The 24,238-nt window shown below is 53.1% G+C and overlaps 1 protein-coding gene across 1 annotated transcript in view; it reads right to left on the bottom strand.

Moving 5' to 3' along the window:
* MBTPS1 (membrane bound transcription factor peptidase, site 1) overlaps positions 1-24,238 on the bottom strand; it is a 52,218-nt gene that overhangs the window by 23,367 nt on the left and 4,613 nt on the right. The window contains exons 2-10 of the mRNA XM_082712066.1: positions 15,713-16,201; positions 14,828-15,085; positions 11,601-11,804; positions 9,764-9,874; positions 9,212-9,321; positions 7,850-7,966; positions 7,349-7,416; positions 3,816-3,918; positions 2,346-2,497 (exon numbers count right to left, since the gene is read on the bottom strand). Coding sequence (XP_082568192.1) covers positions 2,346-2,497; positions 3,816-3,918; positions 7,349-7,416; positions 7,850-7,966; positions 9,212-9,321; positions 9,764-9,874; positions 11,601-11,804; positions 14,828-15,085; positions 15,713-15,875 — 1,286 coding nt within the window. The 5' untranslated portion in view covers positions 15,876-16,201. The remainder of the gene's footprint in view (positions 1-2,345; positions 2,498-3,815; positions 3,919-7,348; positions 7,417-7,849; positions 7,967-9,211; positions 9,322-9,763; positions 9,875-11,600; positions 11,805-14,827; positions 15,086-15,712; positions 16,202-24,238) is intronic.

Raw genomic sequence — 24,238 nt, 5'->3', positions numbered from 1 at the left:
GACTGGCAGGAGCCACAGGGCCAAGTGACGCCCACGGCCTCTGTCCACTGCGCCGCCTCCCGGCGGGGAAGGCCCAACAGCACGCACACCTGGGCCGCAGTCTCATCAGAACGCACCGGACAAAGGAACACACGGCTCTACCTGGCCAGGAGGCCGGGATGCGCGGGTGCCATCGGCGCTGGAGAACGCCAGCACGAACACGCAGTTCTCTATGCTCACAAATCATCAATACTAGTGTCAACCCCTCAACGTGGGGAACAAAACCCAGAAAACGAAAAAGAGAAACAGACTCTGCACAGCTCCCAAGAATCTATGAGGGCGGCTGGTCTTGGAAGGGTGCGCGGGATTTCTACTCATCCAGGTGGGCCATCCGGTGTCAGGGGAGGCCGAGGTGGTCCAGCGGGACGGAGACCCGAAGAGCTGCCAGGAGCTCGGCCGCAGCCGCACACGCCCACCCCCGCGCCGACAGGCCCAACCAAAGGCCAGGCCCAGCCTCCTCGGGAGGGCTGCCAGGCTGGAGGCGAGCAGACTCGCCTGGGCACACTTCTGAGCTGCAGAGAGACAGGAAGGTCAAAGCCTTCCATGACACCGGAAGCAGCTGTACTTAAAGAAGCTCCTGGCAACGAAAGCCTCCTCTCCTCCGCGATCGCCCGATGGGGGGAGGTCCGCTGGGCTCAGGAGTGCAGCCGAGCCTCAGTCTGGCCCGCAGTCGGCGAGGAAGGAGCCAGGGTCTCTGTGCCCGTAAGCAATGGCATAGCTGAACCCTAGTCGAGCGTGCTCCCCACACCAAGTAGGAAAGCCTGCGTGCGCCAGGCGACTCCACGGTCTGCCGGCCCTGGCCGCCGCCTCTCCACGCGGAACATGGGGTAAGGAAAACGAATGGAAGAAAAAAGACAGGGTTCTGCTCCAGAGACCACCCCAGCCAGGGTCCGTATTTTCCGGACTATGGCTCTGAACGCTAAGGGAAGAATGGGAAAAGGAAGACCAGGATAGACAGCTGCCTTTATCAAAGATTCTAATTAAAAAACAGCCCAGGTCCCAGAAGCTAAAATCAACATAAACTTACTTGCTTTAAAAAAGAACTTCAAATATAAAAACATTTACTATCATTTCCCTCTTACTTTTGAAATTAACACGGACTACATTAACTTTCCACTACACAGGTTTATGTGAGTCCAACACAAAAGCTCAACCGACACCTCACCCCAGTAGAGAGCGTTTGGGGGAAAACACCAAACGAGCATGAACTCCAAAGACCTCTCTGTAACCTTCGGACTGAGGCACACAGCCCATCTGACTAAGTCACAGCCCGTGAGCGTCACTTCTGGCCAACTGCCTCTGAGAACATCTTCCAACTTCACTCTCTGCAGAAGTAAGGGCCAGTCACCAAGCTCTGTTCCAAGCGTACGAGGGATTCGACGAGACGGACTGATAAATTACACAGAGACGGTCCGTCCCGCGGCCTGACCGCAGCTCCTCAGCTAACGGAGCACATGATAAGGGGACTCCCTAGGGAAATGAAGAAAGGGGACTCCCTAAGGGAAGGAAGGAAAACATCAGACTTTTTGTGCCCTGCCTGTTATACACACTTGTTCGGACTTAACAACTACAGCACAAAATGGGCATGTTAAAAAAAATAAAATGGAGGCACAGGGTCCATGGCGAATCCCATACCTTCCTCACTATTGCCGTGAACTATAACCCCTTCTTATTTAAAAAGCTTTATTTGAGAGACAGAAAGTGCGCACGTGTGCACACGCATGAACTGGGGGGGTGGTCAGAGGGAGGGGGAGACTCCTGGCGGAGCAGGGAGCCTGAGGACACGGGGCTCAATGCAGGACCCTGAGATCATGACCCAAGCTGAAAGCAGCCCTTAAACAACTGACTCTTTAAGGGGCCCGTGGGTGGCTCAGCTGGTTAAGCCCCTGCCCTGTGATTTCGGCTCAGGTCATCATCTCAGGGTCCTGAGAACAAGGCCCGGGTCAGGCTCTGGGCCAAGCATGGAACCTGCTTAGGATTTCCTCTTTTCTTCTCCCTCTGCCTCTCCCCCCAGCTCAAATAAATAATTTTTTTTTTTTTTGAGGTATTTACCATAAGCCGACTGGAACAAAAGCAGATGCTGGAACTGCATCAGGTGCCGTGCCCTCACACAGTGCTTTCCAGCCCGAGTCAGCGAGTGCTCACACCCGCAAATCCCCCGCACACAGGACGGGGTGGAGACGCGGAGAGAGAGGGAGGGAGCGAGGTTCCCGGCACGCTCCTCGACCCTCCTGCCTGGCTCGGGACAAGAAGGACCCAGGTCCCGGTCTGCGGGCACCACATCCTCTCTGCTGAGCGGCACTCACCTTACCAGCAAGGTGACGGCGCCGGCGACCACCGGAGAAGCCACGCTGGTCCCTGACAGGGCCCGGCAGCCCCCCTTCACACCGGAGCCCCTCACTCCAGCACCATAGGTGACGATATCGGGCTTCACACGGCCATAGCCTCCCGGGAGTTCCTACGGAGGAGAGAAGCTTGGTTTCCCCCAAAGCACAGCACCGGCACGCGGCTACCGCAGTTCGGAGCAGCCACAGGTATTTCCACACGACGTAACCTTAGCCACGCACTGGTTTTATCTGAAATTCACTGTGCTAGAACTCACGCTTAAATGGCCGTGTACAAAATGAAATTATTTTGGGTGTGCTTTATAATAGCCAGTGTAAGCATAACGCCACAAAGCGACTGAAGGTGAGTATCTAAAAGACCAAAACCTGGAGATTGCTCTAAGGAATTTATGTGTTAGAATTACATTAAAAATATCAGAAAATTAGAATTAAAAATTAAGGAAAAGTGTTTCTTTAAGGGAAAGGATGACACAACACAGCTGGAGATTTCAGTCAGTCAGTCAGTCGGCAGAGGGGAAAGAAAACACCCAGAATGATAAACGTAACTGCACCAAGATTTTAACTGAGTTCTTGCTCTTTTTAAAAAAATTTTATTTACTTGACAGAGATCACAGGTAGGCAGAGAGGCAGAGAGAGGAAGGGAAGCAGGCTCCCCGCTGAGCAGAGAGCCGGATGTGGGGCTCGATCCCAGGACCCTGAGATCAGGACCTGGGCTGAAGGCAGAGGCTCACCCCGCTGAGCCCCCCGGCGCCCCTAGCAGAGAACTCTCTCAAATGTCCCGGAAACGGAGGCAAAACGAGAGTGACGAGCTCTTACGCTGTGTCAGAAAGAAACACGCCAGTCTGAACCGAGCAGGTATTCCCCGCTCTCAAACGTAACTAGTGTGGGATCCAGACTCAGCGTGGGGCACCGCGTGACCAAGCAGGAACGCTGCTCGAAATGCCGCCACAAAACAAGGCCCTGGTGAATGCCAAGGACACGACCCGTGAGTCAGAGCACCGGGAGGGGCAGACAGGAGCACCCGCGCGCCACCCACAGGGGCAGCTCTGCTCTGGGGGTGAAGGAGGACGACTCGGCGGCACCACGAGCCCCAGGGAGCCCAAATGATGAATGTGCTGGTGCTCTTCGAGCTAACAGGATGATCTGCAGGGCAGCAGAGCTGAGGAAGAGCTGTTCTCACTGGCCTCTCCAGCCTCCTAAGACAAGAAATATCCTCTTCCCCAGCATGGAGGAAGGATTGCTCACCTTCACCTGGGCGCCACGATGAGACGGCAGATGTCCACGGGGCCCAATCGCTCATCCTGGTGGCCAGGCGAGCCCCCGCAGCCCCGGCCCCTCCCCAGCTCTCCCCCACAGGCACACCTACACGCACACCCACAGCTCGGCCACGTGCGCCCTGTGCAGCACACCCGCTAGTGACGAAAAGCCTACCCAGGTAGTCATTCCTCTCGAAGAGAAGCGGGCCATGTTGTCCTCAAAGTCAATGCCGCCCACTCCAATCACATCCATCTGGTCAGCAGGGTTGTTCAGTGTGCTAGAGCGAGGCACAAAAACACAAGGGAAGAGAAGTCAGTTTACATGAATAATTCAGGGGGTGCCTGGGTGGCTCCGTCGACTAAGCATATGATTCGTGATTTCGGCTCAGGTCAGGATCGCAGGGTCCTGAGATCGAGCCCCGGGTCAGACTCTGCACTGACACAGTCAGCTCCTCTCCCGTGGCTTCTCGACCCCCACCCCTGTCTCTCTCTCATAAATAAAATCTTAAAAAAAGAAAAGAAAAATGAGTAATTCAGGTAAGGGCCAATACTCCCAGAGAAACCCAAGACGGCATTAGGTTCTCATATGTCTCCTCGTGGCTGTCCGAAGGCCACGCTCTCTGCTGCCCACACACCGGGCTAAGGCCGTTACCTCGGACGTGGAGCACCTCCTCCTTTTCTCCCAAGACACTCTTCTCCCTCGTGCTTCCAGGCCCGAATCCTCTCTCCGAACGGCAAGAGCCGTGAGCTCACGACAGTCACCCGCTCACATGCTCTCACATCACTCACACGCCGCGCCAAGGGCACGCACACCGCCCCCACGAGATCGCACACTTCTCTGGGAAGCAGCGACAGCCACACACTGGCACCTGCCACCAGCGTGAAGTCAGAGTTCTCAACTGGCCTGCCTGCCTCCGGGTGGACGGAGGACCGACCCCTCCATCCTCCTCGGGACCTCTCACGGCGCAGACAAAGAACCACGCAATTCTCCTCGATACCTCAAGTGGGCCGGATCTGCACAGGAATCACAGTGGAGCAAATCTCAACAAAAGGTTTTCATTCTAAAGACAAGAGGTTAAGATAAAACCGAACTGCTGGAGAGTACCAGTTTTAATGAGTGAAACTTCATTTCTGAACTTCACCTACTACAGCTCCATCACCCAAACCAGAACTGTGACAACTCAATAACCACAAGTGACTCGTAGGGGTGGAAAGGGTTCCAGAAGCAAGACTCTAGGGCACGCGCTTTCACCCAACTATTCTGAAGCACCCGGACTCAATCCCGGCACGGCCTTCTTAGCTCACCGGCCACCGACATGCTACCAGCGGGTTACTCAGAGGCCCCAACGGGGATTTTTTTATTGGTTTGTGATAATAACGAAGTCCAAGTGTACCAAGAGTGTAGGATGCCGAGGGGGGCTGGCAGGCGGGGCATCCGTGGGGATGCGAGCATTACTTTCAGAGGCACGGGCAGTGCCCCGCCTGTGACAGACGACCGCTCTCTGAGCACAGCCCCGTCCTCCGCCGAGCGCACCCTGACGCCCAAGCAGAAAAGCATCATGGTGCGGGCTGGGCCGTTCCCAGCATGAGCCCCGTGTGGCTGCACAAGCAGACACGTGAGTCCGATGCAGGGCCCTTTCCAGGATGCTCCTCTGACACACGGAAAATGCACAACTCTTGGCTTGAAGAGTATGACAGCCCACAGAAGTCACAGAATTTCAGAAGAGTGACCAGCGTGGGGCAGAGCAGTCAGACGGCACGTGCAGGGCTGGCTAGAGGGGTGCGGACAGACAGAAAGACAAGCGAGGAGGCTGAGCAGCAAGAACAGGTGATGGGGACAGATAAATGGGGCTATTGCAGGGAGACCCAGGAGGGGACCAGGCCTGGGGAATGCGCGGGGGCCTGAGTGGACCCAGCACCTGCAGGCTCCAGTTCCCCGGCCGGGGCTGCGGACCCGAGTGGGCCCGCCGTCTGTCCATGCACGTCCGTCATGCATGCACGTTTCCCTGGAACAGCCACGCCCACTCGTCCACACACATCCGGGGCCGCGTTCCCGTTACCGGGGCGGGTGGGTGCTAAAAACGAGCCCCGCACAGCCTGCAAGCCCTCAAGTGTTCACTATGTGAGCCTTCGCAGGAAAGATTTGCCAGTTCCAGGATAGAGTAGCAAGGACCTTAAAAAACAACAGAAAAGCGTTGTCTGATTAGGCACCGATGACCTACAGCAGAGTCTTGAATAAGGAAATTGCCAGAACGTGTCTGAGAAGAACAGAAAACAAAAAACGAGAACAGCCACCACTTCCAAGGGCTCAGTATTGGCAGAGCCTTCCCTGCGGGTCGAAGGTGTCCCTCACAAGCGCCCCTCGCAAGTGCCACCCAGGGTGGCCTCATGCCCATCATGACAGACAGCAAGGCCAAGGCCCAGCGACGAGAGGGCCCCACGGCCTGCGCTCTTCCCACAGTAGTGACCTTACACTGTGCAGGCAGGTAGATCGGCTGGAAAGCTGATGGGACAGTCTGGGGACTCTGGAGTGAGGGGGACCAGAAATGGGAGAAGCGGCCAAGGAGAGACTCGCAGAAGGGGCAGTGAGACAACCGGAGGGGACTACGCAGTACCGGGGCGTCCCACCGTGGAGCCGGACACGCACGGCAGGCGAAACAGCAAACCAGAACCGTGGGCACCTTCCACGGAGACAGGACCACTACCAACAATCAGGCCGGAACCACGGCTGCTGGCACGTACAGCTCCTGACCTATACCAATGGTCACCTCCCAGAGCTCAGCCCGGCCCTGGGCCCAGGGCTCCTCCTGTCAGTCCGTCAGTCGAGACCCGGGCCTGCACGCCTGGAGGGGTCCGCGCACGATGCAGGGAGCGACTGGAAGAGCACACGCACGCGCACACACACTCGTCTCTCCCCACTGGGCTGCAGAGCAGTGGGCGCACTCTGTGTTTTCTTCCTCCCCATGGTCACCTCACCCCGTCACGGCACCAAACCACATACAGGAGGATGACCCACAAGGGAGGCCAGGATTCCAGCACAAGAGAGGACTTACACGTGTTGTCTACAGGAAAATCGGGAGCCGGAGGCGAAAGACTGGACAAGAACGCAGAGCCTGTACCGCAGTGACCGATGTTCCGCATCTCACGCTGCGTTAGTTCAGAACGACCCAGCACAAAGGGGCATTTCTGGGACAGCGTTCTCTCTGCCTCCCTCCGTGTGACCCCACTTGTCAACCCGTAGACGCTGGCCAGGTCTGCATCGCGGCCCACACTCTCCCTCTCCGCCAGCTCTGTAGCAGCTGCGCCCGGTCCCTCCCAAGACGACAGGCCCCTCGTCCCATTTTCTCACACCCGGGCTTTGCACAGAGCAGGTCTCCATAAATACCATGCAATCCACTTATTTCTAGCAGGTCTACTTCCCTGACTGATTTTAGGGAAAAAAAGTAGAATAAAAACTGCAGGCCTCCAAACTGCTTACAGCAAAAAGAAAGTAATAAATAAAAAATTAAACAAAAAGAGGCCAGCCTGAGCTGACCCAGGAGGCGGTGGGCACTGGCTCGTTTCACAGCCTGGCCAGCTGTGCAGGGAACGTCCCCGTGATACACAGTTCAAGACAGATACAAAAAGGAAAAACAGAGACAGACGAACAACAGATCTGCAGTTCTTTCGGGGGAAACACCTCCAAGTCATCGCTGGGGGAGCACTTACCCATAGAGAGGCCCGTCGTTGCCAATAGCAGAAACCATGATCACGTTGTTAGCTGTTAACTCCCACACCTACGGGATGAGCAGACATTTATTTATGGAAGCAGGCCAGGCTCAATCAACATTCGCCACACAACTGTCCAAACTGTCCTGCTCCTCAAGGAAGAAGGCTGACCTTAAAAATGTAACTCTAGACCCTCATGGACATGGACGTTTGCCAACCAGCACTTGCGTGAGTGTTGACGAGACCCAGGGCACGGGGCCTTCAGTCACACAGAGCAGAGCCCGCTCTCCGGGCAGGTTCAGGAACGCGCCGTTCGGAGAAGGAACCGAGCCGGCAGATGTGCCGCTCCCACTGCAAGTCGCCAAAGCTCACGCCACCACCCGCCGTCCTTGCGAGGCAGGCACACTGTGTGTGACAGGCCACCAGCGCACCAGAGATAAAGCGCTCAGAGCAGAAGGGGTCACCAGGCGCCACCGTCCTTCATGTGGGGACACAACCAACCTTGTCGACGAAGGGGTGGTCCATGAAGTCGGGGCCGCCGATGCTGAGGTTCAGCACGTCCATCTTCTTCAGGATGGCGTAATTGAAGGCGTCCAGGAACCAGGAGGTGTAGGACACCTAGTCAACCGCCAGACATGACTTTAGGGGTTTTAGTGGAAGTCTCCAAGGGTGACAACAGAGTTTATTTCTAAGTATCCCTACAGACTCTTAAGCAGCATGATGTATTAACTCAAATGTCAGAAACGAAAACCAAGAACAAATAATGCTCCAAAATGTGAAGCAGACACCCGGAAACTCTAGGTCCCGGCAGCCGGACTCAAGGGACAGCTGTGCTGTGGGGGCGGCCGCGCTCGCCCAGCCAGCCGTCCAACACCTCACCCCCCAGGACACCTTCCGGAGTGAACTGAACCCCACAGCTCGGTGCCTCCTCGAAAGGACTGATCACCCCTCAGCTGAGCATTTCTACACAGTTTAATGGACTTGTCTCATGTTCCTCATCCCTAACCAGACAGGAGGGGAAACGGCATCAAAGTTATCTCACAGAATTATTTCTCGGACAGAGCTGAATCGCCTCATGTACCACCACTCAAGACGTTATTATAAAAAATATATTTAACCTTACAGTAGAAATAGGATTAGTGCAATATTTAAGAATTATGTTTCTTAAAGGCTTTCATAAATAAGACCTGTTTACATTTGCTCATATGGGCAAACACAGGAGGAGGGAGTACAAGAAATTAAAAAACTATCACATGGGAGACACGAGGAAGTAAGGTAAACCCCTGCTGCACAGGGACAGCATTGCGGCAATGTTCCCTGCGTTGTCTTTAGGTATTTCTGAACTGTGCACAATCTGTACAAAATTAAATTTAGAAAATAAGGAACAGGGGTCTCCCCTTTTCTATGACTAGTTCTGGAAAGCCTGGGGACAGGGCCTGCCCAACGTGACACCACATGGTACAGAGGCAGCCTCGAGCCCGTCACAGCCCAGGAGGGGCAGCAACCACACCAACTCGTGATTCCTCCCTCATGTGAAAGCACCAGAACCGTGTCCGTGACGTGGGGGCACAGGAGCCCTGGGCAGGCCCGGAGGACAGGAAGGAACGAGACACAGGGAGTCCCTCCTGTTCAGTGCCCTTGGGGTGGGGTCTTCAGCGTCCAAGTGAGACCAATGAAGGGGTGGGCACTGAAGGGGCAAAGCCACACAGGGGCCACAGAGGGATGGTGTGGCACAGGCAGGACGCCAGAAGCAGCTCAGTTTCGAGGAGGGGTGCTGCTTCTAAATGAACGGGGTCTCCCAAGTTTCACTTTTTATGTTCTGATGTCAACTCCGTAAGCCTCAGGGGCCCTCAAAACACCTACCTGGTTATTGGTAAAGACCCTGAAAATATGGAGTTCCGCATCTGGAGCAAAGCCTTGGCACTCCCGCATGCTGGCTATCACACCTGCCACGAAGGTGCCGTGGCCCAGCCCTGCAGACCACAAGGAGAAAAGTCCCAGAACACGGCTGATCCTGGGTGTGAAACCCAGATGAAAAAGACCACCAACTCAAATGACGCCCTTTCTCTGAGCCCCGGACGACGAAGCTGCACTGCCCCAGAACGCTCCCCCAGCCGGAGCCCACGCCCTGGCTGCCCTGAATCCAGGCCTCGCACCCCCGCTGCCGCCGCCCAAACCAGGAGGTCCGTGCGCCTCCACCAGGCAGCCCTCTTGCCTCCGACACTACTTCCTGACATCCCAGGACAGCCCGACAAACTTCTGCCCAAAGGCACATGAAAAACATGGGTCTGTCTCGGTAATGGCTGCCCACGACTGTGTCGTCACAGGCATGCAGAAAACTGCACTCTTAACCCGAACCACTGGGGACAGGAGCGAGGGTCAGAGACCAGGTCACGCCACCGCAGCGCCACCCACCGTCGTCCAGCGTCCGCTCGTTGGTCCAGTTGGTTCTCTCCTTCACATTCTTGAAGTGGGGGTGCTTCTCACTCAGCCCAGTGTCAAAAACAGCAACCCTTACGTTAGCACCTTATTCCGAAAAAAACAACCAAGCACAATCATGTTTAGAAGAATCACCTTTTCAGATCTCGTCTATAAAACACAGTCCAGAGGGTGGAGGGTGATGGGCACTGGGGAGCGTGCGCGCTGTGGAGAGGGCTGTGAACTGTGTGAGCCTGAGGAGGCACAGACCTGTACGCCTGGGGCTGATAATACATGATACGTTAATAAAAATAATTTTTAAAAAACACGATGTTCGTCCTTGGGACCTGTCACAGAGGCCCAGAGATCACCCAACATCTGCACATTAGGTCAGGTGCCCCACGGGCCCCGGCTGAGCCAAGACGAGAAGGGGAGACTGGGAGAGATGCGGTCACGTGCTGCCAAGTAAGACCCGCGGTTTCAGGGGAAATCTCTTGGCACATCCCTCCACTGTCACCAGGGCTCAGTCCTCCACACGACGGAGTCTCCGCTTCCGGTGACCTCCCCGGGTCTCCCTCCCCTCATCTCCTTAGGCGCTATGGAACGAGGGGCACCAAGTAAGAGCACACCTCGGGGGACAGGAGACAATTCCCGTGCCTCCCCTCAGACACCGCTCATTAACCCCCTCTGCACATGGGGCTGCCGGCGACTCGCGGGGCTGAGGGCACGGTAAGGAAAACCGCACGCAGTACACCTCGCTATAACAAGGAGCCTATTTCAGATACGGGCCAAAAGCTACGTGCACCAGTGTTAAGACTGATATTGCCAGATGAGGAAATTCTAGAAAACAGGTAGAAAAACCTAAGACACTCGTATTGTTTAACAGCTAACAGGTGTCATAGAGGTAGGGTCTTTCTGTGCTGACATGTCCACACTATGTTAAATCATCGATTACACTGAGAAAACAAGCAAAACATACTGCTTACATTTAAAGAACGCACATGATCTCAAAAACCACTTGGTTTGGGGGGACAGAAAACGCTTTTCTGTTTAGAGAATTTGCTTTGTGAAGAGTTCTCCTCCTGAAGAGATAAAACCACGAGGTGACAATCATTTTACTGAAACCCCGGTCCACTGGGCCTGAAGAGTTTAACGGTCTCAGACCTACTGCAGGGCAGGGGCTGGGGAAATCAAGGGAGAGCTCAGGGTCTCCACGGCCAGAGGACATGGGTGAGGATGCCAAGACCGGCTGAGACGGACGGGGTGGAAGGGAACTAGAGAAACGGGCTTCCATTTCAGCGGGGGTTCAAACCTGCACAGTAGTTACGACAGTGATTTTCTGCCGTGATGCACGGGAAAAATACTGTATTGGCTGTTCTATTTCCTAGGATATGGTCACTAATGCCATCTGTTGCTTTGAAACTAAGCAACGGGTGCACGGACTGTAACGCAGACACTCTGCACAGAGCTCCGCTCTCAAGGGATACGCTCATGTTCACGTTGTCACTTCACGATAACCATGTTTGCACTCGATCTCATTCCCTGAGCAGCTGGTGTGTGTTCACCTGCATGTCAACAGGAGAGAAACATTCCACCATCTACCCCCAACCTCAGAAACGGTACAGAAACACACTGAAGGTACACAGGATTCAACAACCTAAAAAGGCAGAGCCAGATGCCCAGCACAGCAGAGGTCAAAGGCGGGGCCGCCGGACGTGTGTGGCTCCACACACAGCAGAAGGGCCGGGGCCCGAGGCCGTGGCTGTGCCAGGCACCCGAGACGGAGGGCGCGCGGCCACCAGCCCCACGCGGGTCGCGGGCGAACAGCACGCACCTGTGTAGCCCATCTGCCAGAGCACGTCCGCCTGCAGGGTCTGGGCGACCTGGCGCGGGATGGCTCTCAGCAGCCGTCTACTCGAGTGTCTCCCTGTAGCGTGCCAGAACCCAGAGCCCAGGGAGAGGCTGGCTCTTCGCAGCGGGCGCGACGACTGCCACTTCTGGCTCCACCGGGTTTCGTTACAGGGTGCGACGGGGTCAGCTAGAGCCAAGGAGAGAGAGAGATGAGCCACGGAGCGGCGTGGGGACAGCCCGAGATGAGCCACGGAGCGGCGCGGGGACAGCCCGAGATGAGCCACGGAGTGGCGCGGGGACAGCCCGAGCGGGTGGGGAGGGCACCCACTCTGAGAAGGGCGGCGACCAGCCCTGAACACCCGGGTGACTGGAGGGGGAGTTCTCTACCCCTGCCAGAGGGCTTTCTCCATGCAGTCACACCCACAGGACATCACTTAGCTGTCATCATTGTTCCCCAAGAGTCCTCTACTTGGCCTTTTCTAACTGACGGAAGGCAGACTGGCAGAACCGCTGCGTTGAAACACTCAACCGTGGCTGCAGCTGAAGGACCGAGAAATTCCCGAGCTTTCGTGCAACCTGCTCTCACTGAGCCAGAAGGGTTCAAGACAATGACGACGACAACAACAAAACAAAAGGAAGCGAATGGCCCCCTGCGATGGCGAAGCTTCGCAGCACCGCAGCACCGGGCTCCTGGCACAGGAAGAGGGGCTGCTGTTAACCCACCACACCTGTCTCTGGTCTGACAGCAGCGGGACCTTCTGCCAACTGCGCACCGCTCGCTACTCTCAACACGCTGCCTAGAGTGTCCCCCTTCCAAAGCAGATGCGCTAGAAAGGAGTCGGGGGTTCGGAAGGTGACGAACCGCGTCTTCTCTCGATCCTGCAGGCGGACCAGCCCTGTGCGCACCCGCCCCGTGGCACTGAGTCCACGGGTTCCGCTATCTGTAAGGACTCTACTGGGTGAAAAAATGGAAGAAAAAAGCAAAAGAACCACCACAGGAGGAGTCCTTACCTTTCAGGGCCGTGCTATCATGTGAAAACCTGCATCTCAGATCAACTTTCAGCAGAACACAGCTATGCTGCTGCGACTGACATTGTGTCTCTAGAGCTAAGGCCTACCGTGCAGTCCAGTCTTACCAGGCTCCCCACGAAAGGGTACAGGGACCTAGGAAAACATGTCGTCGTGTCAACTCCATTAAGTAATTATTTGCACAGACCAACTAAAATTATTCTGCACTGAACTCGCCGTGCTGACTCTGCTCTTTAAGTCAACAGTGCAAAGGGGTGGGGGTGGGGGTCCCATGAGTGGCTCAGTGGGTTGAGCCTCTGCCTTCGCTCAGGTCATGGTCCTGGGGTCCTGGGATCGAGCCCCGTGTCGGATTCCCTGCTCGGTGGGGAGCCTGCTCCCTCCTCTCTCCCTCTGCCTGCCTCTGCCTACTTATGAACTCTGTCAAAAAAAAAAAAAAAGTCAACAGTGGGGGACAATACTGGAGGTGTTGACAGAAGACAGGTGTTGATAGCACAAGAGGGTCTGCTCTGTCTGCCTGAGGCAGACCAGACTACACCTGAGTAATGAACTTGGCTCTGTAAGAGCAATTCAGAGAGCTTGGAGAGTACTGGAAGGAAAGCAGTTAAAATGGTAAGAGGGCTTGAACCCGTGTCAGGTGAGGGACAAGCTGAAGGATCTGGAGAGGAGAATCCATCAAGGACACCACAGATATCTTGGAAATATCTTTAAACACTGTCTTGCGGCAAACAGGTTGGCTCTGTCTTCCAGCCCATGGAGAGGGCCAGGGACGGGAGCCAGGGTGGGACAGGCTCCAGCTAAAATAAAGCAGAGCCTGCTCACAACACAGCCAGAGAAACAAGCAGTATTTAACGTCTATTTACATCCTAAAAACTCTGCTAAGCTCTCACACTTGCACTATTTTATTTCATCTTCGTGAGAACCCTTGGAGGTAGGTAGCATTATCTCCAATTTTTGGACGGGAAAAGCTGGAGCCCACGGGAAAGCAGCTCACCATGCGAGGCAGCAGATGGCCACAAGGCCGACTGGGACTGCCAGCAGCGCAGCACGGCCTCAGGGGGCGTCAAGCTCTGTGTCTGACAACCCTGGCGGAGAGCAGAGAAAGGAACTCGGCCCTGAGAGGCCAGGACTGCTCTGCTAAAGTCAGGCACTTCCATGCTTCTTAACAATGTCCTGGGGCTCTTTATGGTAAAAAAGTAAAACAGAAAAGCTCATGTAAGCCACTTATCTGACTAAGTGGACAAGGTCTGGTTTGCTTTTACTTCCTGGATTGCTCTGAGGCTACTGCTTTTCAAAGAAAAAAAGCATCACAGAACATCTGGCCTGGCACAGAGAGCTGAGGAAGCGGGACAGCTGACCTCTGGTGCGCCCGAGAGCCGGCGCGCCCCACTATGCAAATTCACGCGGCTCCCCTGTCCCTTCCTGAACCTCAGGCTCTCAGGCCTACTACCTGACAGAAACATGGAGAAAGCGAACTTTCCTTCTCTTTCCTCCAGGGAAATAAATGACAGTAAATGATAACAGAGCTGGCAATCTGTTACCCTACTTTATCACAAATGGGAAGAAGCCCTTTTTTGGGTAGTAAGTATGCTTCAGAAAATGTTAAGTAATAAATCTATAATTTATTACTTAAGGGTAAGCTCTACCCTGACGAGCCCAAGCTGTATAGAAGCAGGACAGAATACACCCTGGGGCTGAAAGGAGGATCATCAAGTTCCCTCCGTCCTCACCCCTGCCAGCCTGCGACTGAAACAGGCCGCGCCACCGTGCGTGGTCAGAAGGCTCAGAAAAACAAAATGAAACCCACGGAAAGGGTGTTTTCTGAGACGCCTTAAAAATAAAAACACACACTGACAAGCACAGCGCCACCAAGAGGGAGACCCGAAGACCCGCCTTTCACTTTGGGATGTGAGGGGCGCAGGGGACTCCAGGCTCAGCTGAGCACTGGCAAACACGAGCATCACCTCCTGCAAACCTGCAGATTTTTTCCCCACCAAACAGCAGGATATCAGTTTCTAGTTTTTCAGATGCCTGGCAAGAAAATGTTCACCGCGGACGAAACTGGATGAAGGGACTCGGGGCCTCCCCGGACCGCTGCTGGCCGGCCCGCAGGAACACGCGCACTCTGTCCCCGCGCCACAGCCGAGCACGGGCCGAAGCGGAGCCCGAGCCCACGGTACTCACACTCTGCGTACTTGAGTGAACGGAAGACTTTCCGCTGGGGCGTCACCCGTTTGATGTTGGGATGGTCTTCGAGGGTCAGCAGCCCCGCTTTCTGTTTCTCTTTGATCTGAATCACCTCAAAATCACTAGGGTAGTCACTGGATGGGTTGTTTCGAGGAATGATTCTCCAGTTGTCTATTTCACTGCTCTTCAGGGCACTTGAAATAAAAGAATTTCTAGCTTTGGCTGTAAAGTATCCATTGAAAGCCACGATGTATTCTGAAATCAATGACCACAAATAAAAGTAAGAATTTATGTCCCTGTATTGTAACGTAAGAGTGCACCTCCTCTCAGAGCTCCCTGGCAAAAGAAAACCTACAGATCCTAAAACTGACAGTAGGAGGAGCAGTAAACCAAGACTGATCTAAATGCCCTACACAGCAGTCCTCAGGGCTCTAAGGTCAAGTGTTCTGTATAAGCCCCCGATCACAGAATTCACCCCTTAAAATCAGATCCCTGTGCTGTTTTTCAAAAAGCAAAACTCAAGGGAATTCTGAATATATGGCAAAAAAAATGCGTGTAACTTTTTCAAACAGGAGAAAGGGATTCGGAAGGAAGGCTCGGTTCGACTTTCCTGAGCATTTGGCATCTCTCAACTCCCCACCCTCAGCGGCAACAATGGCACCTATTCCGCAGAGTCGGGTTTTAGGGAAGAGATTCCCACTGCCAATGCATCCCGGGAAAGCCAACTTCAGCAGAGAGAACATCTAAGCACTGCGCACTCACCTCATGTGAAATCGTAGAAAAGAGGGAAATGACTTTTTTGGCAAAAGCTAATTATTTAGAGTTAAGTTTTTTGTTTTTTGTTTTTTTTTAATGGGGAGGGGGCTAAAATAGTATCATTACCATATTCCACAACCGTTGAGGAGAATTCCACCTTCAACGTCAGATGGGAACAGCCAGGGCACGGGGCCTTTTCAAAAGACTTCTTCTCCAACCTGTCCCCCAGATGTTTCCTCCCGCAGAGCAAAACCACGAGCAGAAGCAGCCAGATGTTCACAAGCTTCATGGTCAAAAGTGAATATGGTCATAAAATCACATAAATTCAAATCACACTTTTTTCTTCCTTGATTATAAGTTAATTTTTGTTTCAGCAAAATGCTGAAACATTATTGATCAGCCATTTTACAGTCTTGTCCAACATAAAAAGAAGTTAAATTTCATGGCCTTTTGTGGTTTGGCCTGGAAAGAGGCTTTCATTTCTTTCTCCGTTTCTTCTCCATCTTGGGCCTCAGGCTCCCCTCACTCTGGCCCAGACGACTGAGTCCTCCCTCCATCTGCAGCACAGAAGCACGGTCCGGCGGGCGAGCGGGCACTGCAGCAGCTCTGGGCGGCCTACGGAATGGAACGGAATGGAACAGAGCCAGCGCGCGGGAGTCGGACCCGCACGCACCCAGGCCAGAGCGCCGCGGAGACCGCAGCGAGCAGACAGAGGGCTCAGGCGCCAAACACCTTATCATTTCTTTAGTCACTCCTCACTTCTCTAGGGGAAAAAGGTTTTAAGGCAGCTTCAAAACTAAGAAAGGTTAAAAAAAACGAGAAAAACGAGCAAACTGAGCATAACAAACAACGCCAGGAACACTGAGCCCCTGGCAGCCGGGGAGGGGAGCTCAGTCCCACACATCGTCCTCCGCGCTGCCTCCACCTCACTCTCTGGTCTCACCCTGTGCAACCCTCCGGCTCCAGGGCTCTTCCTCCACAGCAGTTTATTCATTCCGTAAGTAGGCTCCACACGGAGCGTGGAGCCCAACGTGGGGCTTGAACTCACGACCTTGAGATCAAGACTTGAGCTGAGAGAGTAGGACGCTGAACCGGCTGAGCCACCCAGGCGCGCAGGAACAGCAGTTTAATTCCCCATACGTTTTGCCAAGTCTTCCGGCAAGAGCTTGGTAGATACATCCTCACCTTCTACCATAAAATAATTCCTAAGGACAAACTAATTTGCATCCAAGTCAAATCCTTACCACTTTCTTTTAGAGAAACTATGCTTTAAAATTATTCGAACGACTACCTTTCAGATTTTGAAATATTTCCTGCCAATTTTATGAAGAGGGTATAGAAGGATTCACGCGGTCATCCAGTGTATTGTACATGAAGCCTCACCTTAAAGGGATCTAACCTGCCAAATAGGTTGTAAAACCAGATTACCTCTTTCCCGGAAGTAATACAAGAGAAAATGTCGTGAGGTACACTGCTGCCAAAGAAAGTGTTATCTGAGTGTTAAATTACATACGGGCACAGATACCTTTCAAATATCTGAATGGCAGAAAAATGATCATTCTTCACAATGAAAAACAGACTGGCAATTAATAAAAAAAAAAGGAAAGAAAATGATGCCAGCTGTAGCACGTCCAGAAAGATCTGTTGCACTGATCCTACCAGAAACATAAATAATCCAGCGAGGGGAACACAATCAATTGAACAGGACAGGCCTTATACTGCTAACCTGTTTCTAAAAAGAAAACACTCAGGACCAAGGGTCAGTCAGCCCTCTTTAACAGAGGTACAGAATTAAAAACCCTTCCTTCTGGAAGCAACTGGTACTTTGGAGTAACGAGGACTTTGTGGCTTATGGAATTATTCATACGTGCATCTATTCACAGGGAAACACTCAGAGTCAGAGTTTCTAAAACAGCCTGTAGGGTTACTCTCTAGGACTTCACCGCTGGAGGCCCGCACGACCCTGAAAGCGGGCCTTCTCCGGCACTAGAGACTAAGGCAGGTGGAATGAAGCTCATCAGACAGAAACGAAATTCTAAAAGTGATTTCCGTATCAACACGAAGAACAACAATAAAAATGCCAAACCACAAGAACAAAGTAATTAACACCAGAGATCGGAACAGAAAGCGTAAAGAAAGGCAACAGGGGGCGCCCAAAAAGCCACTCCCAACATACTGAGTGGCGATACGCTTGGGAGCGAACCCCAATCTTTTCGGCTTATACCTGGTATCTGCAGCAATGGCCCATCACGGCACAGAGTCACAGGAGGGACATGCGTCCGTTACAGGACGAGTGGTCACAGAAGACAGAGCTCAGCACCAGCGAGAAGACTTCTCATGTCATGTTACATGAACTTACAGTGCAAACGACTTAAACAGGTCTCTCAATGAAGGGAAGTTTTTAGAAAAATAAATCTCTTTCTCTCTCCTGCCTCGAGCTGAAGAATCTACGACATATTTGGGCTACATGTAACAAGTATTAGTGAATGAAACTAGTAAGCCCATCTTCTCTAATTGTGTCACATCTACTGTCATTAAACCTACTCTTAATTCACACAAGGGTCCGGACAGCTACTACACAGCGCAGCCCGTGTGGAAGCGAAGCCTGGCATTCTACAACTGGGCCAGGAGACCAACTTCACAAGACAGAGAAACAGGAAGAAAAGGTCTGAGGGTTTTTAAACTTTAAAAATCCCTAAGATAATCAGCTCTCTCCCAAAAAGAAAACTTTCTAGGTTTTTGAAAATAGGACACCGCAATATCCCTAAGATGTTCTACATTAATCTATGCGATTAAATTCTATAATCGTGGGGCACCTGGGTGGCTCAGGCAGTTAAGCCGCTGCCTTCAGCTCAGGTCATGACCTCAGGGTCCTGGGATCGAGCCCCACATCGGGCTCCTTGCTCGGCAGGGAGCCTGCTTCCTCCTCTCTCTCTGCCTGCCTCTCTGCCTACTTGTGATCTCTGTCAAATAAATAAATAAAATCTTTAAAAAAAAAAATTCTACAATCGTATATCGTGCTTATTACCAAGATCAAGGTGGGATCCAGCAAAGCGGCTGACAATGAGCGCAAACAGCTGAACAAAGAGCAGGAAGACACTGGAGAGGAGGCCGGCGCAGGGCCAGGATGCTGCACCAAGAGCTCCTCTGGGTGAAACGCGAGCTCCTGCGGACGAGCCGGGGGGCACCCTCGCAGAACCTGAGCCAGCAGAGCCACAAGCATGGAAATGAGGAGGAAGAAGGGGAGCAGCCTGAACAAAGCTACATCACAGACCAGAAAAACACGGGATGTGCAAAGGATCAGCGAGTCATCGCACGAGGAGGGAGAACACGGTGTGCCAGTCTGGGGATGGAAAGACGGTGGGAAGCAGGCAGGGCAAGCAGGTGTGACCTCTGAGCAGAACCGGCAGGAAGCAACGAGAGTGGGGTGCGCAGAGCCGGCCGGGGCTGCTGAGCAGCTCCGCTCACCCGCCCAGCTCCTTTAAGGTGCAAGTCACAGAGCCACTGAGCAGGCGGCAGGGACACAGCAGCCAACAAAACCCAACCCAAGCCTCCGAGCTCACGGCGCTGACCCAGTGTGTGTGTGTGTGTGTGTGTGTGTGTGTGCCAGCCTGGGAGGGGGCCTCTGAGGAAGGACCCAGCGGAAGCAGGAAGCTGGCCAGGCCAGCTGGGCAGAGTACTGGTGGCACTGGGCACGGCGAATCCAAGGGCCCAAGGCAAGGAACATGCCTGCTCTGTGTAAGGAAAGTGAAAGGGCCGGTGCGGCTGGAGCAGGGAGAGGAGGCGGAAATCAGACAAAACGGGAGATGGGACTGGTGGGGAGACAAACCGGGGAGGGCCTTGCAGGTCAGAGAAAGGACCTCAGCTTTCACTCCGAGTGGGAGAGAAAGCAGGATCTGGGCAGAGAAGCCACCCCAGCTGGTCTGCCCGTGAACTGGTTCACTCTGGCTTCTGTAAGGAGGGGGGCACAGGCAGACACAGGAGACGGACTGGACGGCTCCCATGACGCCGCCGGCTCAGGCCGGGGCAGAAGGAGCAATGAAGGGGGGGCACGTGACGGAGGTGACCGCAGTGAGACAATCTGCGGACAGCCAGACTGGGGGGTGCACACCCGAGGAGCCAAGGACAACACCGAGGCCTTCCGTCCAAACACAGACGGGCATCTGCCCCTGATGGAGATGGAGAAGGTGCAGGCAAAGCTGGTCTGGGGAAGACTGGCAGGTGCTGAGCTCTGACCATGTACCCGCCCCTAACTCCAAAGCCACCAGCAGCCCTCAGGCGGAAAAGTGCCAAGGGGCTAAGGCTGGAAACAGTGAGACAAGGACACACCTCTCTTCGGTTTGGATATGGCTGACCTGCTTACAGTCTTTCAAGGTGAATGAAAATCTAGGTTCTAAGAAGACATTCTTGTCGAAGACCCATGGCTCCTAAAAAATTCTGACAACAGGGGCACCTGGGTGGCTCAGAGGGTCTCTGCCTTCAGCTCAGGTCGTGATCCCACAGTCCTGGGATCGAGCCCCATGTTGGGCTCTCTGCTCGGTGGGGAGCCTGCTTCCTCCTCTCTCTCTGCCTGCCTCTCTGCCTGCTTGTGACCTCTCTGTCAAACAAATAAAAATTCTGAAAAAAAAAAAAAAATTCTGACAACAGATACTGAAGTTTCTGTGGTTTCCCAATCCCAGAATAAGAGGACTTCGAAATATAAATTTGCTTTTAAGAAAACAAAACCGTCGGGGCACCTGGGTGGCTCAGAGGGTTAAAGCCTCTGCCTTCGGCTCAGGTCGTGATCTCAGGATCCTGGGATCGAGTCCCACATCGGGCTCTCTGCTTGGCGGGGAGCCTGCTTCCTCCTCTCTCTCTGCCTGCCTCTCTGCCTACTTGTGATCTCTCTCTGTCAAATAAATAAATAAAATCTTAAAAAAAAAAAAAGAAAACAAAACCGTCACCAGGGGCACAGAGGCTGGCAAACAACACCACCAGCACCGAGGTCGCAGGGCCGGCCGCCACACTGCTGGCCTGTTCTGAAGACCGCCCGTCCCCACACTGTCCTACAGGGGCTTCAAGGGCGCTGACCGCGGCTCCCGCAACTGAAACATGGCCTCGCCTGTGCCAACAAGCAGTCCTCCCACCGGCTCTCATGATGCGGCACAAACCTTCGGAGCGCCACCCCGAGCTGGCCTCACCGTCTAGCCACGAGCACGGCAGCGGCTACGCGGCATATAAAAAGAGGCGCAGACATACATATGCAGGAAAAGACATACTTTTTAACAAGAGTTCTGTCCTTCCTTTTCTTCCTCCCTTTCTGCATAATCCAGCCGACGGCAAGAAGGTGAGATGCTGACGGAGGGCCCTGGTGGCCTGGTGGCTGGGGCGGGGGGATGGCGTCTTGAGAGACAAGGAAGGCGTGCGGGGCAGAGGCACCAGGAGAGGGGGTCAGAGCCTGACTGCGGTGATAGCCGTGAAAGCAGGAAACTCATCAAATAAATATTTGCAGATGATGGGAAGCAGCTTTCTACCGGCAGAGAAGAAAGGCACAGGTACGGGTACGAGAAAACACCTCAAAGACCCACGCGGGATCAGACTGACGCTGAAGCACCAGTGTGAACTCTGGGTGCTCATACACAGACAGACAGACGCAGAAATGAACATATGGGAGAGTGTGTGTGTGTGTGCGTGCGCGCGCGCATTTCCTAGCTCTGTCTACTGCAAGGGCACGGGAGAAGTGGCAGCCCAACAGGAGGGAGCCCATCCAGTAGTACCCAGAACTGGTTTCCTTTTCTTTTTCTCTTTTTTTAAGATTCATTCATTTGAGAGAGGGAGAGAGAACACGCTCGCACGAGGAGACAGACGGAAAGGAGGAGAGAAACTCAAGTAGACACTGTGCTGACCACGGATCCCCACATTGGTGCTCCATCCTGTGACCCCAAGGTCAGACCTGGGCCGAAACCAAGAGTCAGACGCTGATGGCACCACCCAGGCCCCCCAGAACTGGTTTTCTAAATGTCATTCTCCATTGCAAGAAACCAGGCTCCTGGTTCCAGGCGAGTGGCCAGCGGAGTCTGGAACATCGTGGGCCACAGAGTGAGGAAGCGCTCCGAGAGTGACGGGAGTGTGTCTGAGGACCAAAGAGGCCAGCGAGGGGCAGCTGGAGCGTCAAAATAAACAATGAAAGTAACAGATGTTAAGCCACTGCAGAAAATACAAAACAAGCGTCCACAGTAACATTCATAAGCAAGCTGGAAGCCTGAAGAATGAGGTATTCACAGAGTCCCAGCATGCCTCCCAACAACATCCTGATTTCCAAAGGGACAAGCTGCTTCTCGTACAACAGAGAAGCTTCACCAACTTGGCCAGCCAGGGCACAAACGGACCCAGGTACATGGAGCAGGTGACTGAAGAGGCCAGCACCGCCTGGCGGGTCCTGCCAAAGACACACAACCTGAGTCACATCAGGAGGAAAGAGCAGAAGCCAACAAGGGACAGTCTTCAAAGCCAACGCCTGGAATTCTCAAAATTACCAAGGAAGGTGAGGCAAGCCAAGGAATGCTGAGACACAGCTGCAGACAGAAGGAGACTCAGGAGACTCGACCGGTAACTGAACCTGAGGTTCTCAACTAGGTCCCTCGGCCGTGAAGGCACCGCCAGAACAGCTGGCAAACCTGGACGGGAGCCCGCCTGGGACGACACGGCGGGGGAGGGGGGGGGCATCGGGACTCATTTCCTGCACCTGAAGGCTGCGCTTTGATTGCGTAAGGACTGTGCGTGCAGGAAATGCCCCGTGAAGTATCTGGGGATAATTGGTATCAGGTCTGCAACTTGCTTTCACAAATGGTTCAGAGGGGGAAAAGGCTCGGTGCTGTTCCTGGAACCTTTCTGGTAGATTGAAATTGTTTCCAAAATATGAAGAAAAAAAAAAAAAAGAAGAAGAAAGAGAAAAAGAAGTCTTATATTTAGTCTCAGCTGATAGGAATGAATGAGAAAGATGGCAGTATTAAATTTTAAAAAGGTGGAGAGGGCAATTTAGGCTCTCTTCTGGTACTCCGTCTGAGCTGCCCACTGTGCACGACCAGACTACACACCATGTCAGACAGACTCACGCATGTCAACCGTCACACAGAATGACATCCTAACAGCCCAACAGATGTGACTGAGCTAGTCAAAGGGAAACTCAAACTCATTCCCCTTCTAACAAATTGAAAGGACGCCTGAAAAGTTTCATGGCAAAGTAAATTTGTTAAAACTGACTGCAGTGTTCCCACTATTTACATTAGGTCAAGAAACTTCTTGAAAACTGAAGTGTCAATGACACAGACTATCCTAGTACTTTTCAGGGCTCATGAGCTGGTGTTCTGATATTCTCACACACTGGAAGTGATCCCCCGAAGTCTGGCTAGCACCTATCACACACGGAGTTACTGCAGCGCAGCTGTGCCTGACATCCGACTTGTTCATAACCGCAGGTCCATACCTCCCACTCCCCTTCACCTATTTCTCCTGCCCCGCAACCCCTCCCCGCTCTGGTAACCAACAGTTCCCTGAACTTATCAGTCACTATCTGTTTTGTTTGTTTATAAAAATCAAGTAACATTGTCAGAGACATAAACTGAGACACCAGGATAAAACACAAATCATGTTTAAGAAGTCAAGCCAATAAAAGGAGGACTCTCATATGTTGTGAGTGAACGTAAAAAAAAAACTGCTACCTTTTAGAACATTTACCAATATGTATTAAAAGTCTTAAAAATGGAAAACCCTTTCCTAATAAATCCAGAAATAACGATAAAAACTTAACACAAAGAGCATTTATTCTGCGGCAGGCACGATCTTAAGCAACCTTCACAACCTGTAACTAACCCCCCGCTTCCAGATGAGAACACGGAGGTGCCCACAGTGGCTCAGCACCGTGCCTAGAGCCAAGTGGCAGTGAGTGGGAAAGCCAGGCTGGAACTCGACTTGTCTGGCATGGAGGCCACCCTCTTAGAAGGCAGGTTACCCTGCTTTTCTAAAACCTCCCCTGGAAAGGCGCTCTGGTGGCACACTTGGTTAAGTGTCCAACTCTTGGTTTCAACATTGGTCCAGATCTCAGGGTCACAGGACCAAGCTCTGTGTGGGGCTCTGTATTCAGGCCGAGTCTGCTTGATACTCCCTCCGTCTCCCTCTGCCCCTCCGCTCAGCTCAAAAGCGCACGCATGCACATACTCTCTCTTTAAAATCTTTTTAAAAGGGGCACCTGGGTGGCTCAGTGGGTAGGGCCTCTGCCTTCCGCTCAGGTCATGATCTCAGGGACCTGGGATCGAGCCCCGTGTCGGGCTCTCTGCTCAGCAGGGGGAGCCTGCTTCCCCCTTTCTCTCCGCCTGCCTCTCCACCTGCTTGTGATCTCTGTCAAATAAATAAGTAAAATCTTTTTTTAAAAAATTTTTTGAAGAATAAAACAAAATAAAATCTCCCCTAGAAATTCATTCCACAGAAGTGTGAATCTGAAAGCATACAATGATTTACACCCAAAGATTACAACCAGGAAAAGCTACAGAGTATCCAAATGTGCAACAGGAGACCAGCTAACTGATTAATTAACCGGGACTCCGAAATGCTGTGCAACTACAGCAAAAGACATTCCTCTGGAAGGCTGCATAACAGTCCCCAAAGCTATCCACA

This window comes from Mustela nivalis (assembly GCF_964662115.1).
Source record: "Mustela nivalis genome assembly, chromosome: 18".
NCBI lineage: Eukaryota > Metazoa > Chordata > Mammalia > Carnivora > Mustelidae > Mustela > Mustela nivalis.
Note: the sequence above shows the minus strand (reverse complement) of the source record. Positions and strands in the feature narration are given on the sequence as shown.